Here is a 25,014-nt window from a genome sequence, read left to right as displayed (position 1 = left end):
ATATCTATTATGTTTTTATCTATTTTTAAATAGAAAAAAAATTATTTCCAGAAAAGTTGGAAATTTTCATGAAAAAAAACTCTTATTTAATTTCCAAAACAAAAGCATAATTGGATAAATCTGCTATATGAAATCTGACGAAACCTAACAGATCAGGTCAGAGGATTTGCTGAAAGCATTACATTTACCGAGAATAGAGAATTAATTATGGTAGTATAGTCATGTAGCATGTTCAATCTCCTAAATAAACCATAGCAGAAGCATAGATGTCCTAAATTGCAGGAAGACTGACCGACCAAGGAAAACTTTGAAGCAAGTGATTAGACAAGACTGCATGGAGATGAATTTGGAGACAGCTGACTTGTGAGAACTGAAGAACGAGCATTTGTAATATTAGAAAATGACTAACCACTGGACAAGAAAAGGTTGCAAAATTCAGGCTAAAATTGATATTTCTTTTTTCTTCAATTTTAAAGAATGTTTTGTTTCCCTACCTGATTGGAAAGAATCCTCTGTGTCACTTTCAGACCCTCGAAGCCGACACCTGGACGATTTAAAGGGCAAATTTTGGTTTCTGGTTCCGACTAAAGGCTGAGGAAGTCGACGAACAGGAGAAGCCCTGTAGCTGCTGCTGATTGAAGTTTCAAAACTTCGACTGTATTCATCATTTGTGGCTGTATCGTCACCGGATTCAGAAGCAGAAGGCCTTAAAAAGGAAAAAAAGAAAAGTGAGATTTCAAAATTTTTTAGGTAAAAAAATTGGATGCCAGACTCTTACCTACTGTGATCACTAATGTTCAATCACTAATTAAACTCTGAGATAATGAACCTGCTATTGAGAGAAATTGTTTTTTTTGTTTTGTTTTGTTTTTTTCTTTTAAATGAATTCATTCATTTTTTTTTTTTACAAATTTTTATGATATTAATAACCGAGATTTGATCATTTTCATAAATAAAATAATATGGCAAAGCGTTTGTTGTTTGTTGCAATGGCATTCACCTTAGTCGAACGGAGTCTGTTTCTTTCCTGGCCTGCACCACATCTTGAACTATGACAACCCATGTATGGCAGCCCTGAGCAAGGTAACATGAGATGGTTAACCAATCACAATTACACCATTGAAAGCCAACCACAGTCTTGAGAAGTTAACCAAATCCTCCTTGATGGTTGTTGTCCAGGTCTTCGGTTGTCCACTGATATTCTTGAGCCACTCAGAAAGAGAGCTAGAAATGATTAGCTTCTGAATTAATTCTGCCTCTGGGTGACTAACTATATACCAGAACCATCAAAGACGTTGTTGCAACAAAATAGATGTCAGAGACTTCTGGTTGAGATGTTAGGAGATGGCCAGCAATGCAAAATGCAACAGAGGTAGTGATTGTCAAAGATTTCCAGTGATCAACCATCAGGTCATGCGGCCAAAGAAAAGGATCAACTGAATAAGAGATTAGTTGATTTTGAAATCTTCAAATGCCTCTACAAGGACCGTTGAAGGTGTACGTCATTTTAGGATTTCAAATGTTATGATAGAAGAAAAGAAATCTTGAGTATTTTATTTATTTATTAGTGGACTGTTATCCTCATCTTCATAATTGTTGTTTGACCGTTGTTTCGGCGAACTATTCCTCTTCAGGTGATTAACTACGATGGGATAGAAATGCCAAGTCTCTTAACTGTATCCTCAGTAATTACTGCCTTTGATAGTTGTTGTTGTCTCAACATGTTTTGACCAACTAATCCTCTGGTCTGCTTTGAGTAGGAATGAAACCATTATCTTCATACTATGCTCACTTAGAATCGTAGAGACTCAACGCCTCTATCCAGTGACATGGGCTCCGAAGACAGTAATTACAGAGGATTCAGTTAAGAGAATCAGCATTTCTATCCTGTCATGGTTAACCACCTCAAGAAGGGCAGAGGAATAGTTGACCGAAGCGTCGTGAAACAACAAAAACAGTCTGCAAATAAATAAATATACAAATTACTCGTCTTAAAGGATTCCAATAAAAATGAAAATAAATCTATAATATAAAGCTGAACATCTGTGTGTGTGTCTGGTCACGACTAGACTCCTATATGGTTGACTATTATAGAAAACTGATCACATATAATGATAGAAGATGTATCGAGACACAGGAATAGGTATGTTTGATCTGGCATAATGATGATTCATTAAAATTGTGGGGTCTACGTATGCGCCTGGTCCACAAAGTATGGAAATAAAAAATTAAAAAATAAAAGTTTACAAGTGTTTTTGATATAGATGTACATAATAATAATTTGATAAGTATGTTTTAACTTAAATAAAGATAGTATAATAAAATTGTGGTGTCTGCGTTCACGCCTGGCCTCCATAGAATGGAAATAGGCACAAACTTTAAGACTTTTTATATCTATCTGTGTAAGTATACTTTGATAATTATATTTCAGTTTGAAGAAATATGGTATGATAAAATTATGGGGTGTTCATTTGTGCCCGACCTCCATAGAATGGAAATATGTCACAAAGTTTAACAAGGTTTTTTTTAATATAGATCCACAGAATATTGTGATAAGTGTTTCAGTGTGAACAGGTATGGTATAATAAATTATGGGGTTTATCTATTTTATTTTTACTTTCATCATACTTTGCTTTGGTTTTGATACCCCCAAATTTGAAGCTATCTCTTTACAGCCCTTCCTTTTCATAACCTATCATACTTTCATAAATCAGAGTCCATTTTCTGTAGGCTGTTTTTGAACCCAGTCAACGACGGATACTTTTGCTAGTAATATATAAAATATTTTGAGGTTTTAATCTTGAAATTCTAGATAACATTCATATCAGGCTGCTTATGTTGAAATGTCTAATTAGTTTTAAGAAGGTGCATCCAATATTAATGTTGAATAGATAATAATGGGAAGGGAGGGGTAAAGCAGATTATGTTTCTTTTTCTTGTTTTTAGGCTTGTCATTCTCACTTCATTTTCCATAGTCTGTGGTTCACATATCAGTGACTCCCTTACACTAACCTTCCAATCTACAATGATTAGTTGATTGATTTGCTACTTTGTTTTACAAACCCTTTTCACTTTGCCCAGTCATTTTTGTAAAAGATTTTCCGCTCTTCAGTTTCCTGTCATACCCAGGACAGATTCTATTTAATGATAAATGTGACCCTCTATTTTATCACTCTAGGTCAAAAGCTGGGACTAATAGCAGCTAAAGTGTGGGGATCTTCATAAAACCTCCTATTGGCACTTAAAAAGCTATTGCAAATTGAAGGATCATTTGTTGACATAACCATCTATGGCAACACATTCAAAAGCATTAATGACTAAGATCTGTTCCTCTCTCTTCTGACTTGGAGCATATATTGCAATGGGGGAAAAAGTGGTTTATATTTTTTAAACATCTAAAACCAACCTTCTTTCCTTTCACCACCAACACTCGGATCCTCACTTTATACCAATTGAAATGAATCGCTTACTCCTTGAGGAAGCCCCCTGCCCTGATAAGCTTCAGGACTTTACGTAGCGAGTGAAACTGTTAAATTTGCAAGTGATTTGTCAAAATGGCAACTAGAAATAATTTTTTTTTTTTTTTTTTTTTTTTACACAGTGATCACCACTTATCAAGGCCCGGAAGCCACTCAGGGATAAGGGTTATTGCAAGTACATCACGTTAGTGAGGAGATTTTATGAAGTGTTTAATTAGGGGGGGCGGTTCATTAGGAATTTGTTAACATTAGACTTGAAGAAATCCAAGTTGTAGTCCGGAGGGAAGCAGGCAGACGGAACAGAGTTCCACAGGCATACAGTTCTAAGAAAGAAGCTTTGCTCATGAAATCCGCGTTTTGATTTAGGCACAGATATAGAGTGGGGGAAATTTTTCACAGTGGATTCAGCTAGACGGGTGATTTTCGTGAAAGTTTGGCGAGGGGGGACCAGGGATTTTTTTTTTTTTTTTTTTTTTTTTTTTTTTACAAAGGCGTCACCACATTATCAAGGCCCAGAGGCCACTCAAGGATAAGGGTTAAAGAGTGTACAGTAGAAATTGGTCAATATAGTAATCATTAGTAATGAAAATTTGGTAAATTTAATAACTTATATGGAACGGCTCATCAAGAACTTATTTACTTTAGACTTGAACACAACCATATTGTAGTCAGTCGGAAAGCAGGAAAACGGAAGACAATTCCACAGGCGTGCAGTTCTAAGAAAGATTGATTGGAGTTCAGACGAGCACCTGCCATGAAAATAACGATAAAACAAGGATAGGCTCGCAACGTCTCTTCTGTGGGAGAGGGGTTGCAGGGTAGAGAAAAGGGCATCCCCCACTAAACCACGAAGTCTATTTTGTACTCTGTCAAGGCATGATAGGCTGTTTTTGGCAGCTCCTGCCCAGATATGGCAACAGTATTCCATCCTTGGCCGTACTTGGCTTTTATATAGATAGAGAATTGAATCAGTAGTGAGATATCTTCTGGAGCGGTAGAAGGATCCCACCATCTTTCCTGCGACCTTGGCAACAGACTTGATGTACGTGTTCCATTTCAGATCAGGAGTAAAGGTCAAACCCAGAAGCTTGTCAAAACACGGGGCCTCACCCAGACGAGAGCCATCCATCACAATTGAGTCCAGCTGGGGATCAGAGCGTTGATGATGTAAGGATAGGAGTTTGGTTTTAGATGCATTAAAGGTAACTAGCCACATCTTCCCCCACTGAACCACGCGCTCGAGATCAGAGGAGAGAGAATCAGAGAGAACTTCGTCATTTACAGCCTTTGATGTGTTGCCGTAGATGGTCGTGTCATCAGCATAGATGTCAACGAATGATTTAAGTATGTGTTTAGGGAGGTCATTGATGTAGATCAGGAAGAGAGTTGGGCCGAGGATTGACCCCTGAGGGACTCCAGCATTTATATTGCAGGCCTCCGATTTTTGTCCATCTACCACTACTCTTATGAGCCTATCGGAGAGAAATGATTTAATGATTGAGAAAACATTTCCAGTTATACCGTAGCTGGAAATCTTGTGAAGTAGACCCTTATGCCATACTTTGTCAAAGGCCTTTGATATGTCAAGAGCAATTGCCCTAGAAAGGAAGCCTTTGTCAAGAGATTCACTAATCCTGTGGGATATAACCGTCAGCACATCTGCGGTAGATCTTGCAGAGCGGAAACCATATTGTGTGTCACTAAGAAGGTTGTTTCTGCTGAGGTGGTTGACTATTTCTCTATTTAATATTGATTCCAGTAACTTACTCATAACACAGAGAAGACTTATTGGTCTGTATTGAGAGGGAGATGATTTATCACCTGAATTCTTAAATACAGGGCAAACTGATGAGGTCTTCCAGGGGGTCGGAAAGCACTTCTCCTTAAGGCAGCGCTTAAATAGTTTCGTAAGTATGGGAGCAAGTTCTGGTTTAAGCTTTTTTAACACTATAATTGGGATGCCATCAGGGCCAGTTGCTTTACTGGAATCTAGGTTTTTTATTAGCTTGGCGACCTCATGCACGGATATTTGTATGTTACCTAGCTTGTTCTGTGTTATAGGAGGAAATATGGGGAGTTGATGGCCTTCGTCGCATAGGGTAGAATTAGCTGCAAAGTTCTTTGCAAATAGTTTGGCCTTGTCTGATGCTGACGAGATAACCTCTGGTCCATTGATAATGGTTGGGATAGAGATAGAACGCACACTTCTGTTCAGGATCCTATTTGATGAATTTTTGATGATTGTGTTTTTGTTTTTTCATTAACAATCTTCCAAAGTTCATTACTGAGTAAAAAATGTCTTTTCGACCTTTATTTTTTTATAAAACGAGCAAAGTCAAATTATTTAAACAATGAAAGTTTAATAGAACAATATACCCTTTTTTTTTTAACAAAGGCTGTTGAAAAAAAAAACATCTAAAGAAATTTGGATGTTTATACGTTCAAGTCTTAACATAAAGTTTATTTAGTGCATATTTAGAATTACACTTATTTAAAAAATGATTTTTTTAAATACAGAAAAATCTTTATAATGCACATATACATCACAGAATGAAGATGTCATATTCCAAAAATCATATGGGTTTGGTTAATAAACAAAAATACTTGTCAAAAGTCAACTAAAGACAAAGCCCTCAACTTCTAAGACTGATCTCCACTCCAGATCTGAAATGAAAGGACTTGCATCAAATCTGCTAATAGAAAAATGGTTGGCTCATTCTATCACTCCAGGAAGTATTTCACTCCCAACACAACCCTCTACCTGCATAAGAGTCAAATGCTTCTCAAGACAGAGTATGGTTGCCACATCTGGGTAAGTGCTGCTCAGAGCACCTTTCTTGCCTTGACAAAATACAAAATGGATTTTGAAATCTCGTGAGGAATGTCCTCATCTCCTCCCTGCAGCCTCTTTCTCACCATAGAAAGGTTGTTAGTCGTTCTCTTCTCTATTGTTATTTTCGTAGTACGGACTCGATAAAGCTCCATTCTATGCCCCCCCCACCACCACCATAAAACATTCACATCATGACCTTGTATAGCTACAACCACTGAAAATATTTTCCCTTTCTTTCTCCATATATCCAAAACTAAACAAAACTTCCATGGGCAAAGTTTCTTTCCAAGAACTACATGTCTGTAAAACAATACCACGGGGCTGCTTCCCAGCTGATTAAAACATGATCATTTTTAAAGTTCAATATTAACAAATTTTTGTTGAGCCGTCTTCTTAAATAATAAAACTTTTCCCAGTCCCAACAATCATTACTGATCCCACAGACAAACTCATTAACTCCAATCTTTGAGTTGCCTTTAAGCCTTGATAAGTGGTAACTTGTTAGTATATAAAATTAAAAGAAAATATTTACCCCAGGCACCACCTCCAAACGAGGACTTGAACAGATACTCACTTAGTCTTTTTAGTGTACGAAGAAGTGCCGTCATTATCATCATTCTTTCTTGTTGTAGAATTTTCTATGTCTTCTGCAATAGACATTTCATCACTCTTGCGGCTTGATGGTCTTTTAGACTTGCTGCCATTTGAGGATTGAGACCATTTCTCTTGAATTTCTTCACTGACTGAACTCTTCACACCACCTCCACCTCGACTTCCATCACTTACTGGGAAGTGGACTTTACCTGCTTTAGCAGTACTGAAAGACGTAGGCAACGAAAGACTTGTGGCATTAAACACTTCTGAAATTGAATGATCACTCGGGTGGGAAGAATTATCAAGACCTGAAAATAAATTGACAAACAAATTAAAAATACAGTTAAATAATAAAAAAAAATATCTCATAAAAATAAATTGACATCCAAGTACAATTGATAGTATTTGCATAATTAATGGGACCTGTGGAAATTACACAGTTGTATTCTTCATCTTATGTATATTTGCTTAAAAATATTTCCATTACAGTATGAACGCAGACACCCACAATATTATTTTACAATCATTGGACAGAAAGTAAAATGCTTTTTTTTAACTATAATAAATTAATACAGCACAATCACATTGACACACCGGTTGTCACAAGATTATCAAAGTTAAGCAATGATGAGCCTGGCTAATACTAAATGGGTGACCATTTGATAAGGCTAGGCGCTGTATGTACCGCACTGAGTCATAGAAATTCCAGGTTGGTATCTGGGGACGCGTTTAACTCACTGGGGGAGATGCACTCACTAATCAAGATGAAAAGCAATGGGGGAAACTACCGTCTTAACTTGTCTTCCCGAGATTACCATGGCTCCACAATTTGGAGAGCGGTGGTCGCCGATGCTGTTAAGAACAGCAAGACTGCTGATGATGATAAATGAATTAAAATAAAAAAGAAAGTGAATTTATGTTAAAAGAAATGGAGAAAGAGAATGAATGAAGGTTCACTTTCAGCATTATTTATTTCTGTAAATATTAGTTTACAGATATTCTTATGTTTTTGAACTACATTTTCATTGGGCTTCAAATTAAAGTAACACTGTTTACTTTTCATTTTCATTGGGCTCTTCAAATTAAGAAACACTGTTTACTTTTCATTGGCTCTTCAAATTAAGTAACCCTGTCCATATTTAATTGGGCTCTTCAAATTAAGTAACACTGTTTACTTTTCATTGGCTCTTAAAATTAACACTGCTTACTTTTCATTGGTCTCTTCAAATTAAGTAAAACTGTTTACTTTTCATTGGGCTTTTCAAATTAACACTGTTTACTTTTCATTGGTCTCTTCAAATTAAGTAAAACTGTTTACTTTTCATTGGGCACTTCAAATTAAGTAACACTGTTTACTTTTCATTTTCATTAGGCTCTTCAAATTAAGTGAGACTTTTTACTTGTCATTGGTCTCTTCAAATTAAGTAAAACTGTTTACTTTTCATTGGGCACTTCAAATTAAGTAACACTGTTTACTTTTCATTTTCATTAGGCTCTTCAAATTAAGTGAGACTTTTTACTTTTCATTGGTTCTTCAAATTAGGTTATACTGTTTACTTTTCATTGGGCTCTTCATATTACTTACAACTGTTTACTTTTCATTGAGCTCTTCAAATTAAGTAACACTGTTTACTTTTCATTGGGCTCTTCAAATTAACACTGTTTACTTTTCATTGGGCTCTTCAAATTACGTACCACTGTTAACTTCTCATTGGTTCTTTAAATTAAGTAACACTCTTTACTTTTCATTGGGCTCTTTCAATTAAGTAACATGGTTTACTTTTCATTGATCTCTTCAAATTAAGTAAAACTGTTTACTTTTCATTGGGCTTTTCAAATTAACACTGTTTACTTTTCATTGGGCTCTTCAAATTACGTACCACTGTTAACTTCTCATTGGTTCTTTAAATTAAGTAACACTCTTTACTTTTCATTGGGCTCTTTCAATTAAGTAACATGGTTTACTTTTCATTGATCTCTTCAAATTACGTACCAGTTTACTTTTCATTGGGCTCTTCAAATTACCTAGCACTGTTTACTGTTCATTGGTCTCTTCAAATCACGTACCACGATTTACTTTTTATTGGTCTCTTCAAATTACGTAACCCTTTTTACTTTTCATTTTCATTAGGCTCTTCCAATTAAATAACCCTGTTTACTTTTCATTGGACTCTTCAAATTAAGTAACCCTTTTTACTTTTCATTGGCTCTTCAAATTAACACTGATTACTTTTCATTGGGCTCTTTCAATTAAGTTATACTGTTTACTTTTCATTTATCTCTTCAAATTACATACCACTGTTTACTGTTCATTGATCTCTTCAAATCACGTAACACTGTTTACTTTTCATTGGTCTCTTCATATTAGTTACAACTGTTTACTTTTCATTGGGCTCTTCAAATTAACAGTTTACTTTTCATTGGGCTCTTAAATTACTTACCACTGTGTACTTTTTATTGGCTCTTCAAATTAAGTAACACTGTTTACTTTTCATTGGCCTCTTCAAATTAACACTGTTTACTTTTCATTGGGCTCTTTCAATTAAGTAACACTTTACTTTTTTATTGGTCTCTTCAAATTACGTACCACTGTTTACTTTTCATTGGGCTCTTCAAATTACGTACCACTTTTTACGTTTAATTGGTCTCTTCAAATTATGTAACAGTTTATTTTTCATTGGTCTCTTCATATTACTTACAACTGTTTTTATTGGGCTTTTCAAATTAAGTAACACCGTTTACTTCTCATTGGGCTCTTCAAATTAAGTAACACCGTTTACTTTTCATTTTTATTAGGCTCTTCCAATTAAATAACACCGTTTACTTCTCATTGGGCTCTTCAAATTAAGTAACACCGTTTACTTTTCATTGGGCTCTTCAAATTAAGTAACACCGTTTACTTTTAATTTTTATTAGGCTCTTCCAATTAAGTAACACTGTATACTTTTCATTGGGCTCTTCAAATTACGTACCACTGTATACTTTTCATTGGGCTCTTAAAATTAAGTGACACTGTTTACTTTTCATTGGGCATTTCCAATTAAGTAACACTGGTTACTTTTGATTGGCTCTTCAAATTAACACTGTTTACTTTTCATTGGGCATTTCCAATTAAGTAACACTGATTACTTTTCATTTTCATGAGGCTCTACAAATTACGTACCACTGTTTACTTTTCATTGGGCTCTTCAAATTAACAGTTTACTTTTCATTGGGCTCTTCAAATTAACACTGTTTACTTTTCATTTCGCTCTTCCAATTAAATAACCCTGTTTACTTTTCATTGGGCTCTTCAAATTAAGTAACACTGCTTACTTCCAAAGAGTTTCAAAATCAGAAGTACTTTGGATCGGCAAATATGGTAAATTGCCAATTGTATTTTATTTTGATGTTCATGTTAGACAACAGCAACAACAGGAAGGTGACATATTAGGGATGTTGGCAACCTTACTCTGCTCTCATTTATTAGTATCTAATGTCTTTCTAGAAATAATTCTAATTAGAACAAGTGAAGCATGCATGGACCCCGTGAGTGCACAGTGAACGAGGCATAAAAAAATGACTAAGTTCAGCATTTGTCACCCTCCTCCAGCATTTAGCCCCAAAAGTTCCCAGGGGATGTCAAATCCTGGTGAAAATTAACAAATTGTGCAGTTTTAGGCCTAACATATGTAAATTTGAGTTCTGCATCATGCAAAAAAGAAATGACTAAGTCCATCATTTGTGCCCCACTCCCATTTAGCCCAAAACGTCCCCAAGGCCTTAACATATTTAAATTTGAGTTCAGCACGATGTAAAACTGCTAAATAGACATACACAGAAAATTTTGGACAAATATGGTAAAATAGTCCCATAATTGGAGTATTTTTATTAACCCTAAAAGAACCCCTGGGGGACACCCAAGAGTTTTCGTGAAGTATAGACAAACAAAATCATATAGAAATCAGTTAGTTACAACTTTTCAGAAAGTTTTATAAAAATCCAAGGAATCAATTTTTTTTTAATATGCACAAAAGTGTCAATTTTAGCCATTTTAACCCGAAAGCACCCCTGGGAGGGGGGCAACCAGAGTTTTCCTGGAAAATTCGTTCTGTTACCTTTTTATTCTTATCATGTTTAATGTTTGTGCAAAATTTGCAAAAATTCCAAGGTGTAGTTATTGAAAAAGTGCGAACAGACGAACGGACGAGGGTGAATTTACAGGTCCACAATCCTTTAGTCAGGTGACCAAAAATAATCATCTGATTCATTTGAAAAATCAACAGTGACATCAGATTAAATTTAAAAGAAAAACTTTTTTGCATTACATGCTCAACAATTGGGTGGACCCATCATTTAAATAAAGGGGGTGGAGGCTGATAACAAATGTATGAGTATGGAACAACCCGCGCATGTGTGGCCCCCCACCCCTCTGGTGCTGTATGTGAGATGACACCACAAAAAATAGCGAAGAAATGATCAATGTGAGAAGTGGACAGGGCCAATGTTGCCTGCACATTTTCGCCAATTCTCAGAAAAATCTAATGGATGGGGCAAAAGTTATGGGGTAAAAAGTGTAATTTTTTGCAATTTGGGGTATTTGTGATCCCTTTGGAGCTCCTGGAAACACTGAATACAGTGAAAATGGAAAAAGGGTGCAGTTTCATGCCTTAAGACATGTATATTTGAATTCAGCACCATGGAAAACCATTCTATAGACATACATATCAAGTTTTTTGAGTAATATGAAAAAAGAGCTCCAAAAAGGCATATTTTTTTTAGCTCCCAGAGGGATGTGAACCAGAATTTTGCCAGGGTCACAGTAGCACAACACATAGCTTCTCTATATCTCATTCCCTATCACAGACGGTTACATTTTCGACACGTTTCCCAGACCAGCAAGATCAACACTTCTAGATCTATTTCTGACAACAGTTCCCGATGATTGTACAACAAATGCCTACAGCCCACTCGGGAATGCTGATCACACTGTGATAATGGTATCGGGGACATAAATTGTACCTCGTTGTTTTGAGTAGTGGGTCTTCAGTTTTAGGGTGAGAATTTAGGGTGATTTCCACCCTAAATTCTTACCCTAAAACTGAAGACCCACTACTCAAAACAACGAGGTATTACAAAAAGGCTGACAGGGAAGCCATCAGGGAACTTATCAGAGATGCCCCATGGGGAAATATCTTTTCTCTTCCAGCTGAACAGTGTGCAAATGAGACCACTGAATGGTTCAAAACTGCAATTGAAGCACATGTTCTCACACGGAAATTCTATAGCAAGCCCCACTCTCACCAATGGTTTACTTCTGCTTGTGCAGTTGCCATTGCTCAAAGGCAGCATGTGTTCCGCAGATTCAACTGACATAAGTCCAGTTCAAACAAACAGAAGTACATAGAAGCTAGAAGTAATTGTAAGAGAGAAATCGCGACAGCTAAGAGAGATTACACTGAAACCACCAGAAAATGCATCGAAACAAAAATTAGGTCCCCGTAATTTTTGGAATATCTGCAACAGTGTAGTAAATAATGGGCAGTCAATGATTCCCCCACTATCAAACAATCATGAGGTTGCTTGCACGGCAACGGACAAGGCTAATCTGCTTGCCAGTCAGTTTACCTCTAACTCCACATTGGACCTAGCACACCACTCCCTCCTTGATTTTCCTTTGCAGACAGACGCCACACTAGATGATTTAAAAATCACCTCTTCTCAGGTACATGTTATCATAAAAAAACCTAGACACCTCAAAAGCAAGTGGACCTGATCTCATCCCGGCTGTGCTATTAACAAAATGCTCTGCTGAGATTGCGCCAGTTCTCTCCAAACTTCACAATAAATGCCTTAACGAATCTCGCTTTCCTGATTGCTGGAAAACCGCTTCTGTGGTACCAGTCTTCAAGAATTCTGGTGAAAGAACTGACCCACTAAATTATCGCCCCATTAGCCATCTGCTTTTCACCAAAATATTTGAGTCCTTAGTTAATCAAGCCCTAGTCCAACATCTAACAGCCGGTAAACTCCTGACCGATAAACAATATGGATTTAGGCAAGCCTGTTCAACAGCAGATATCTTAACTGTAATCTCTGAATGTATATACCTTTCACTGGACAAAACAGGGGAGGGTAGAGTGGTAGTCCTTGATATATCTAAGGCTTTTTACAGGGTATGGCATGATGGTCTTCTAAGGAAAATTAGATCATATGGTATCACTGGAAGAATACATAATGTAATTAAATCCTTCTTAAGTAAGAGAAAAATCCAAGTTGTCCTCGACGGTCGTACATCTAAACAATACGATATAAATGCGGGAGTACCTCAGGGGTCTATCCTTGGACCTTTATTATTCCTGATATTCATAAATGACCTCCCTGACAAAATTGTCTGTGAGATTGGTATATATGCTGATGACACCACGCTCTATAACAGACGACAGGAAAACAAATGAACACATATCTAAAGAAATGGCAGAAACACTAGAGGATGACCTCCAATCTGTAGTGGAATGGGAACAAAAATGAAGGGTCACATTCAATGCTGCGAAGACTAAGTTTTTTTCCTTCAATAACTACAAAAAACCTTCTCTACCGCCAATGGCCAAGAACAGATTACCCAAAAGTACTTCCTTTAAACTCTTCGGCCTAACATTTACAGGTAACATGAACTGGAATAGATACATTGAGAGCATTGCCAAGGCTGCTGCAAAGAACGCTCTGATCCCCAGCTGGCATCAATTGTGATGGATGGCTCTCGTCTGGGTGAGGCCCCGTGTTTTGACAAGCTTCTGGGTTTGACCTTTACTCCTGATCTGAAATGGAACATGTACATCAAGTCTGTTGCCAAGGTTGCTGGAAAGATAGTGGGATCCTTCTACCGCTCCAGAAGATATCTCACTACTGATGTAATTCTCTATCTATATAAAAGTCAAGTACGTCCAAGGATGGAATACTCTTGCCATATCTGGGCAGGAGCTGCTAAAAACAGCCTATCCTGCCTTGACAGAGTACAAAATAGACTTCGTGGCTTAGTGGGGGGATGCCCTTTTCTCTACCCTGCAACCTCTCTCCCACAGAAGAGACGTTGCGAGCCTATCCTTGTTTTATTGTTATTTCCATGGCAGGTGCTCGTCTGAACTCCAATCTCTGGTCCCCCCCTCGCCAATCTTTCACGAAAAACACCCGTCTAGCTGAATCCACTGTGAAAAATTTCCCCCACTCTATATCTGTGCCTAAATCAAAATGCGGATTCCATGAACAAAGCTTCTTTCTTAGAACTGCACGCCTGTGGAACTCTGTTCCGTCTGCCTGCTTCCCTCTGGACTACAACTTGGATGTCTTCAAGTCCAATGTTAACAAATTCCTAATGAACCGCCCCCTTAATTAAACACTTCATCAAATCTCCACACTAAAGTAATGTACTTGCAATAACCCTTATCCCTGAGTGACTTCCGGGCCTTGATAAGTGGTGATCACTGTGTAAAAAAAAAAAAAAAAAAGAAAAAAAAAAAAGAAGGTGGGCTCTCTCTACCATGCTAGAAAATTACTTATGCCTGAAACTATCTTGTACCTCTACAAGGCTACCATTCGCGCATGTATGGAGTACTCTTGTCACATTTGGGCTGGTACATCTGCTGCTTATCTCTCACTCCTGGACAGGGTTCAAAAGAGAGTCACCAACCTGATAGGTCCTGAGCTGTCGTTTAGGCTTCAGCCTCTGTCCCATCGACGAAATGTTGCATCCCTCTGTCTGTTCTACAAATACTTTAATGGTGAATGCTCTGACAAACTACATGCACTTGTACCTTCTCGACGTAACTACCCCCGACAAACAACTAAGTCCCACCCCTTTACAGTAGAGATCCCTAAGTGTAAGAAAGCCTTTTACTCCAATAGTTTCTTCTCCAGAACTGCAAGACTTTGAAACTCCCTTCCAGAATTTTGCTTTCTCATCTGTACTGATATGCAGAAGTTCACGTGTAATGTGCACAAACATCTTACTACTCATCTCTTTTCATAATGCCCCTGCAACTTATGTCTCCGATAGTAGCCCCCTACTTCAAAGTTGCACTGTGCCTTGTTTGGGTGGAAAATTGATTAAAAAAAAAAAAAACACATACTTAATGCCTCCTTCTTAAACCTAGTATTAAAGTGAACTAACCTTGGAAAAAGCAGTAGTACTCTTCCTTACATTTTGTGCCATAGCTAATGAAATAGGAGTCTTTGAGTTGCCCTTGACTATGGTTGAGTCACCCAATTTGATTTGATAGACAGTATAAAAGAATAAAAAACATTGTATAATACTCACGTCTTCTGGAGTTTTGCTTTTCTCCGGATTCTATGTCCTCTTTTATAGAACTCGTACTGTAGCTGGCACGGCTACAGTTTCTGTCGGTCAGAGATGCGACGTCAGCATTTGCTTCGTTGTATTTCTTCAGAGTTTCTTTCTTCAACTTGTGTAAATATTTCCCTTCGTGCTGTAACCTTTTTTCCAGAGCTTGAACCTCCAATTTCTTTTCAACAAGGCACTTTTCCTTTGACGCAGACCTGTGGAATAATATATCATATCGTGAATTATCTGGTCCCTTATAAAGCAGATCCAAAAAGAAGATGGGAAAGACATGATAAGGTACAATACAATTTTGTAGCAACCAATCCTTTTAGATTTCACAGTGATACGCGCTTGCAAATGGGAGTAATTAAAAAGTTTTTCTCTCTGCTCACAAACCTCAATGAGGAGTTACACCCATCGAGGTTGAGGCAGCAGTTATTCACTCTTGGGCGGGGGTGGGCTGATAAACTCAAGATGCTTTGCTCTCGGAATATGTTAATAGATGAAAAGGATGACACTTCATCCTAAAACAAACTTTATTAGTTTATTTATGGATCCCTTCCTCTATCGATAAGATGTTATTAGACAAAAAAAAAACAAAAAAAAAACATTTTAAATATAATCTTAAACTCCAAGATATTAGGTGAACATAAAAGTTCTTGCAGAACTTTTAATTTTGATTTCAAATAATGTATTTTCAAATACACTTTTGTTATTATACCTTTACTTTATCATTTTATAGAGCGCATTTTTCGATCTACCTAATCGTTTAAATTACAATTGTTTTAAAACAATCATGTTTTCTTTTTAGAACGTTGAAAAGATGAAAAAAAAAAGCAAATTCGCACAATTTTCTTATTTCAATTCAAGCTAGGCTGAAAAGCTGCTGAAACAGTTTTTGATATCAATGAAGATTTTGGCCGATGGAACCACTACTGAATGCACAGCACAATGGTGGTTTAAGAAATTTTGTAGCGGTGACGAATCTTGGAGATGATGAGCATAGTGGTCGGTCATCAAATGTTGAAAACGATCACTTAAGAGCCTTAACCAAAGCCAATCCATGCACAACTGTTTGAGAACCTGCTTGTGATTTAGATGTAATGTATACAACGATTTTCAACCACTTGAGATTAAAAAGACAAAAACTTGATAAATGGGTGTCTCGTGAATTGAACAATTAAGAAAGTTTCTTTCTACTTCTGCAGTTCATGCACCATGCTATTTTCTTTTAAAAAGGATTTTCAAGTTAAATGCAATTTTTACAGTATCTTTCGTTTTTTTTAATTGTTAGGTGAAAGTATAGAATAGTTAACATGTCAATAGGTTTTTAAAATAACATTATTTTTTTGGTATGATCCATTAACTGCTGAAGTACCAGTTATGCATGTACATTTACATATAATTGGGGTAGGTTATTGTTACTTTTTTATTAGGTTGGTGCAAAAATATATTTTTTTTATATAGTTGAACGTCAAAAAACAGCATTATTTTTGCATCAATCTAATATTTATTTTAATGAAATTACATTTTTTTTCTTTTTTTTTTTGTAAAATTCAATTTTCACCCCAAACAAGGCACTTTGAATACCTCATTGCTTTGAGTAGTGGGTCTTCAGTTTTAGGGTGAGAATTTAGGGCGATTTCTACCATTATCACAGTGTGATCAGCATTCCCGAGTGGGCTGTGGGCATTAGTTGTACAATCATTGGGAACTGTTGTCAGAAATAGATCTAGAAGTGATGTATGTTGATCTTGCTGGTCTGGAAAATGTGTTTGAAATGTAACCATCTGTGATAGGGAATGAGATATAGAGAAGCTATGTGTTGTGCTACCAACTGCGTCTATGTAGATAGAGAACCCAAGCCAATTACTATGGTGGATATTAAAGTCACCACATACATGTACTTGTGCGCTAGTATCGAGGGAGAGTGCTATATCTATGCTGTCAGAAACTTTGTTTATTAGTGTAGTCTTGGCTCGAGGGAGAGCGGTGGAGAAAATACAAGTAGCTAATATTATATTGCATGTTTATTTTGAAGCACATAAAGGCCTGGTCGTCCGATTCTAGCTTTGTATCTCTAGTCAGGGAGAGGGTGCTACTAATATAGACTCCAAGCCCATGCATGTGTCTGTCTGAGTCCTTATGGCAGATTAGGAGATAACCAGGCATGTTAAAGTAGTTAGAGGGAATGGAGGAGTATAGGTTAGTTCCACTTAATGCTAAGATATCCGGAGTGTTTGCTACGAGAAATGATTCAACATCATCTAAGTTAGTTCTAAGCCCGTGGATATTTGTAAATGCAAGCCTTAAGAGTGGAGGCTGGTTGTCTTTTGTTTTTTTTGAGTTTGGTCAGTTTATAGATTGCGCTGAACAGTTTTACCATATACATATGACTAATTTAGGCATGACAAAGACACGACTACTGTTTGCTGCAGATTCTTTATTTACGGAACCCATCATCTGAGTAAACAAATTTAGTCACAACTTTCAGTCGAGAGTTCATTTTTGGCAAATATCTTTTTAGGTTCATACTGTCAAAAAACTATTTATCAAAAATAAACTCTCAATTCTTAAAAATATTCCCTGTTAAGCCTGGAAAAAAAAAATGTTCAGACTAAATTTTCCAAGGGACATTTTTCTGAAAATCTGATTTTTTAAAACACAATAACAATTCTAAATAATGTAAAAGTAGAAAATCTTTGTAAAATGTAAACAAAAGTAAATAGAAACGTAAGTAATTATACACATCGAAATCAATATCTTGTACATGATAATAATGTTAATATTGTAACTTGAAAAAAAAAAAAAAACAAATTAAAACAGTAATGCATGAAAGAAATTCTTGAAAAAAAAACTGGGGCAATTATTTCGTTTTCCAGTCCAGGGTGCCCCTTTTGAGGGAGCTGGATTTTCTCCAACTTTAAAACTAATCTTGTATTTAACCCTGCCCTCATGGGGAGGCAAGTAAATAACTATTTTTAATTAATTCTTGGTTTTAATATTGAATAAAGTTCAGTTTTATTATAAACCGTTTTTTTTTCGCTTAAGAAAAAAAAAATCTATTATATATATAAAAGTGAACGTGTGTGTGTGTGTGTGTACATTTTCCTATGCAATAACTGCCATTTTTCAGTCTACAGACTCGAAATTTGATATACAGGGTACTGAGCTTTGGGAAAATCTTTGTAACCCATTTTCGACCAGAAATTTGTTTGTTAAGAGGTCAAAGTTCAATGATTTGACCTTTGGGAACTCTACCAAACTCCTCCGACAATTTTAGGTCTAAACACTTGAAATTTTAGATATAAGTTCCTTGGACATGGCCCTAACTTAATAACTTGATTTGAGCCCAAAACAATAAATGTTAAGGGGTCATAATAGGGGGTCAAAGTCAAAGTTAAAAAAAATTGACCCCCTCCCCCCCCTTTTTTTTTGCTCAACATACACCTCCAAACACCCGGGCAACGCCGGGCTGAAATGCTAGTAAATAAATAAAACAACAAAAAGCAAACTTCTTTTTAAAGCTAACATTCATTATTTTAATTATTGGAATTCTTTAAGATGAGTAATTTGTATATTTTTATTTATTTATTTGCGGACTATTATCCTCATCTTTTATAGTTGTTGTTTCATAATGTTTCAGCCAACTATTCCTCTGGTCTTCGAAGGTCAGAGAAATAGTCGGCCGAAACATCATGAAACAAAAACTATAAAAGATGAGGATAATAGTCCGCAAATCTATATATCTATAAAAGTGAAAATGTCTGTGTGTACATTTCCCTACCAAATAACTCTGTCAATTTTCAGTTTAGAGACTCAAGATTTGACATAAGGAGTATTAAGATTTGGGAAAAACTTTTTAATCAGTTTTCGGCCAGAAATTTCGCTGTCAAGTGGTCAAAGTTCACCGATTTGACCTTTGAAAACTCTACTAAACTTCTCCGCCAAATTTGGGTAAAAATATTTGAAATTTTAAATGCAGATTACTTGGACATGGATCAAACTTTTTAATTTGATTTGAGCCCAAGAAAGCAAATGTTAAGGTGTCAAAATTGGGGTCAAAGTTAAAAAAAACTGAACTCTGTGGTCTCTATCAAATTACTCGGCTAATTTCTGGCCTAAACATTTTAAATTTTACATAAAGGGTATTCAGAGATAGGGCAAACTTTTTAATCGGTTTGGGTCAAACATTTGAGCTGCCAAAGGGTCAACGTTCAAAAGATTTTACCTTTGCAGTGTTTAGCAAACTACTCAGTCAATTTTGGATCTAACCATTTGAAATTTCTACATAGCAGGTATTCAGACATGCAACAAGCATTTTAATCAGTTTTGGGGTGAAAATTTGGCTGCCAAAAGGTCAAAGTTGAAATAGTTGACCTTTGCAGATTCTACAAAATTTCCTCACCAATTTTGGGTCAAAGCACTTGAAATTTTATATGTAGGTAACTTGGACATGGGTAAAACTTTTTATTTTGATTTGAAACCAAAATAATAAATGTTAAGGGGTCAAAATTGGGGTCTAAACATTTGAAATCTTACATAAAGTTTATTCACACATGTGGGGCAAGTTATGAACAGTACATAGGGCCCGAGCAAAGTGGGGCTGAACTGTTCGTAAATAAATAAAAGTAAACTTACATTCATTATCAAATACTTCTAGTTGGGGAGGGGGGGTAATGATTTGTTATAATTGTCATTAACTATTTTAAAAAATAAATACACTGGTGTAAACAAATATTTTTCTTGACTATTATCACTAAATAGGATGGTAATTAGGTTACTCAAATGATCAGCCTCATCTCGTATGCCAGATTCTTGAAAAATGAATGAGGTAGAAAACGGCCCGTGCACTCTTCACGATGTTTGAAAATAATTGTGAAACAAAATTCATGTCAAATTATCAGAGGAATGTCTAATGTGCTTCATGTCATTATTTCAATGGCGTCCAACTATTTGAGGCCAATTAATAATGTAGAGAGGCTTGATAAAAGAATCTCGCAAGAACTTAATGTTTTTTTTTTTTTTCTGAAATCAGTCATTATTTTCTGAACATTCAATTATAATAGAAATCTAATAAGCTGTAAACAAAGAAACATTTATAGATCTTAATGATTGAAATCGAACAATCAAAAGTATAAACTGCAATTACTTACGTATGTCTTTTCTGACCATGGTTAAGATTTGATCCCAATTCTTTGCTGCTTATGGGTTGTCCATAGATTTCAGAGTCAGATTTACTGTGGTCTAAAATGAAAATTCAATTTTTTATAACATTATCTAATCAAATCTGTACATGTGTGTGTGCGATATATATATATATATATATATATATATATATATATATATATCGCAATCATAAAGGGAAGACTTTTATAATTCATGATTAAAAGCATTTTAAAATAAAGTAAAAGGGGGGAAGAAGGGAAGCGAAAAAAGGGAGGAGGAGTCAGCTGACCAATTTCACCCTCGCTTTCTCAAAGCTGTATCGAGGAATTTTTTTTTTTTTTTTAATGGGGGGAAAATCAAAAATATGTACGATTTAAAATAAAATTACATTGTGTTACGTTATGTGTGGGGGGAAAAATAATTGAGGGGAAAGCGATTAAAATAAAGCAATGTTATATTTCTCAATGATCCTAGAGCCTAATAACGCTTAAACCCAAGACATATTCCCTCTGTTTACAGAGAGAAGGCCCTTTTCAACCAAATGTGAACAGTTTCCAAGATCTTTAAATGGAATAATGAATGAACACGACCCAAATGCAGATTTATTTTTTTTTTTAATTATTCTTTAGAATCCTCTTGATCAAAAAATGTGCTACCGAACATTCGGGCCAAATGCAGATTTATTTTTTTTTTAATTATTCTTTAGAATCCTCTTGATCAAAAAATGTGCTACCGAACATTCGGGCCAAATGCAGATTTATTTTTTTTTTAATTATTCTTTAGAATCCTCTTGATCAAAAAATGTGCTACCGAACATTCGGGCCAAATGCAGATTTATTTTTTTTTTAATTATTCTTTAGAATCCTCTTGATCAAAAAATGTGCTACCGAACATTCGGGCCAAATGCAGATTTATTTTTTTTTTAATTATTCTTTAGAATCCTCTTGATCAAAAAATGTGCTACCGAACATTCGGGCCAAATGCAGATTTATTTTTTTTTTAATTATTCTTTAGAATCTTCTTGATCAAAAAATGTGCTACCGAACATTCGGGCCAAATGCAGATTTATTTTTTTTTTAATTATTCTTTAGAATCCTCTTGATCAAAAAATGTGCTACCGAACATTCGGGCCAAATGCAGATTTATTTTTTTTTAATTATTCTTTAGAATCCTCTTGATCAAAAAATGTGCTACCGAACATTCGGGCCAAATGCAGATTTATTTTTTTTTTTTATTATTCTTTAGAATCCTCTTGATCAAAAAATGTGCTACCGAACATTCAGGCCAAATGCAGATTTATTTTTTTTAAATTATTCTTTAGAATCCTCTTGATCAAAAAATATGCTACCGAACATTCAGGCCAAATGCAGATTTTTTTTTTTTTTAATTATTCTTTAGAATCCTCTTGATCAAAAAATGTGCTACCGAACATTCGGGCCAAATGCAGATTTATTTTTTTAAATTATTCTTTAAAATCCTCTTGATCAAAAAATGTGCTACCGAACATTCAGGCCAAATGCAGATTTATTTTTTTTTTAAATTATTCTTTAGAATCCTCTTGATCAAAAAATGTGCTACCGAACATTCGGGCCAAATGCAGATTTATTTTTTTTTTAATTATTCTTTAGAATCCTCTTGATCAAAAAATGTGCTACCGAACATTCGGGCCAAATGCAGATTTATTTTTTTTTTAATTATTCTTTAGAATCTTCTTGATCAAAAAATGTGCTACCGAACATTCGGGCCAAATGCAGATTTATTTTTTTTTAATTATTCTTTAAAATCCTCTTGATCAAAAAATGTGCTACCGAACATTCAGGCCAAATGCAGATTTATTTTTTTTTTTAATTATTCTTTAGAATCCTCTTGATCAAAAAATGTGCTACCGAACATTCGGGCCAAATGCAGATTTATTTTTTTTTTTAATTATTCTTTAGAATCCTCTTGATCAAAAAATGTGCTACCGAACATTCGGGCCAAATGCAGATTTATTTTTTTTTTAATTATTCTTTAGAATCTTCTTGATCAAAAAATGTGCTACCGAACATTCGGGCCAAATGCAGATTTATTTTTTTTTTTTACGCTACAAATAATTAAAATACGAAAACTGAAATTTATTGGTTATTTTTCAATATAGTAACATCTTCATACAATAAAAGATACTTTACTTTTAGATTTATAAATTTAAATTTCAGTTTAATAAGAAATAACTCTAAAGAATAAGCGACAAACATTTTTTTAAATAATAGACGTGACCACCAGAGTTTGTTTTAAAAAACAGTGTCAAATTAATTCAATGCTCATCAATGTATTTTAGTCATACAAAAAGAAATACTGATGAATAATTTACAAGATGTTCTTCCAAAAATTTGATTAATTTTATAGATCTATCTGACATGTAACACAAATGACATCTTGTGAGATTTTCAAAGTTGGATCTAAATAGCATTTAAGCTGAGACATCAAGTTTTACTTCTGACTAGCCAATTTTGTTATTTTATTGGCACTCTAATATAAAAAAAAACAAAAAAAAAAACATGTAATCTTGGTTGTACAACTGGTAATATGGAAACATTTTCCATACAGGAGAAAAAACAGCAAGGGGAATAACTCGTTTTAAATCAAAAATAAAAAAAAGTTGTTCTCTTTAGATTTAAAATATTTCCTTTTCTGCATTAGTTTAAAAGAAAATATATCTACTATTGTATAAAAGGAACTTTGTGTGAGCGTGTGAGTTTGTTCCCTATAGACTCTTTAATGACTGGGCTGATCTTTTAAAACTTCCATATAAATGTACTTTATGTTCCTGGCAGTGTTCTTAGAAAGGTTTTGTATCAGAATGTCTTCGATAAGTATTGATAATTGAAAAAAATCCGATGAAAGAAGGAACAGACAATTTTAGTGAAAGTTAACATCTTATACAGCCTAACATCACGAGTGTATATTTTTTTATTATCGGAATCCTTTCAGATGATTACTTTGTATATTTATTTGCGGATTGTTATTCTCATCTTTTATAGTTGTTGTTTCACAACGTTTCGGTCAACTATTCTTCTGGCCTTCATCAGGTGGTTAACAATCCACAAATAAATAAATATGCAAATCACTTATCTCAAAAGAATTCCAATAATAAAAAAATAATATTCCATTCGGTATGGACTCAATGATGGAAGACCAGATAAAAACAAAAAACTTGGATTTAAAGACTAAAACATCCAACCTTGATGACCCTTCAGGGCCCATGGTGCAGTTGATAGAGGCGTTCAATCTCTACACTTCCAGGTGAGCATTGAATCTTTTTCTCCACAATATCTATTTTTATGAAAGATATACATGAATTAATTTCCCGTAGGAAAACTCTTTCTGAAGATAGAGGTTTCAATCCTACCCAAAGCCGGCCAGAGGATTAGTTGACCAAAACATGATGAGACGACAACTATGGAAGGCAGTAATTACTGAGAATGCAGTTTTGAGACTCAACATTCCTATCTCATCGCAGTTAACCACCTGATTAAGACCAGAGGAATAATTGGCCGAAACGTTGTGAAACAACAACTATAAAGATGAGGATAACAGTCCGCAAACAAATAAATATCACAAGTGCATTTGAGAAGTTTTTTTACAGCACAAACAAAAAGGCCCAATATATAAAATCAACAATAGGTTCTTTGATATGACAGAGGAGCATTCAAAATAAATATTGTGGACTGAATCACTGCGTAGAAGTATGTGAAGCTTCCTCCTGGTGTACCACAATTGGTCTAGGAGTAGGCAATCAATTGATTTGATTGAAAAATGGGCGATTTCACAGATTTTGATAATAAAATGTAGGAGTGTGAAACATTAGTTGATCATCATTCAATCTCTGGCAACATTGGATCTCCATGCTAGTAAACAAAGAAAAGTTAAAAACTGAACGTATTTTATTAGATACTGAGCAATACCGGGTTTGTATTACTGTACACATAGATTCGAAAAAGTTGTCAAAAAACAAATATATAACAAATAAATGTTATCAAAGGCAAGATAAGTTACTTTTCTACCTAACTGGATATATTTTTCGTGTTTTTATTCAATGTAACATGTTTATTCAGCTCGAAAACCATACAGTTTACCGATGTATTGGAAAATTCAAGATGGCGTCTGACTCTCTCTTTAACACGGTAAGTTTCGGAAACGGTGTTATAAATAAAAAATTGGATAAAATACTGTTAAAACTCGCTCAGTAAATGTTACCGTGACATAGGTTGACATATATTCGGCGTTTTTTTAACCGTATTTTGTCTAGTTTTTTATTTATAAAACCTTTTTCGAAACTTACCGTGTTAAAGAGAGAGTCAGACGCCATCTTGAATTTTCCAATACATCGGATTTTTGATATAATTTTCCATTAAGGGCCGTGCGTTTCATGTTCGGATATAACAATTTTTTTTGTAGATTTCGGTGTGCTAAAAACGAATCTGCAAACCGTTTCCGTCGCAAAAAAAATAGTTTTTATGATATGAAAAAATTACTTTTTTGAAAAGTGAGCGATCACTTTTCCATGTAAATTTAATTTAAAATGAGCACCCATTTTCTAGCCACCTGAGAGAGGGGGGATTTTTTCCCATGTTTATTGGCTA

The 25,014-nt window shown here is 35.1% G+C and overlaps 1 protein-coding gene across 3 annotated transcripts in view; it reads right to left on the bottom strand.

Annotated features, from left to right (window-relative positions):
* LOC145303474 (uncharacterized) overlaps window positions 1–25,014 on the bottom strand; it is a 266,228-nt gene that overhangs the window by 35,999 nt on the left and 205,215 nt on the right. For all 3 annotated transcript variants that reach the window (XM_080144825.1, XM_080144826.1, XM_080144827.1), the window contains 4 exons: window positions 20,380–20,470; window positions 15,200–15,438; window positions 6,887–7,214; window positions 495–706 (listed from right to left, as the gene is read on the bottom strand). In XM_080144825.1, coding sequence (XP_080000951.1) covers window positions 495–706; window positions 6,887–7,214; window positions 15,200–15,438; window positions 20,380–20,470 — 870 coding nt within the window. The remainder of the gene's footprint in view (window positions 1–494; window positions 707–6,886; window positions 7,215–15,199; window positions 15,439–20,379; window positions 20,471–25,014) is intronic.

The sequence above is a fragment of the Euprymna scolopes genome, chromosome 19 (assembly GCF_053919585.1).
Source record: "Euprymna scolopes isolate OS-2025 chromosome 19, ASM5391958v1, whole genome shotgun sequence".
Taxonomy (NCBI): domain Eukaryota; kingdom Metazoa; phylum Mollusca; class Cephalopoda; order Sepiida; family Sepiolidae; genus Euprymna; species Euprymna scolopes.
This window is presented reverse-complemented; position numbering and strand designations above follow the sequence as displayed.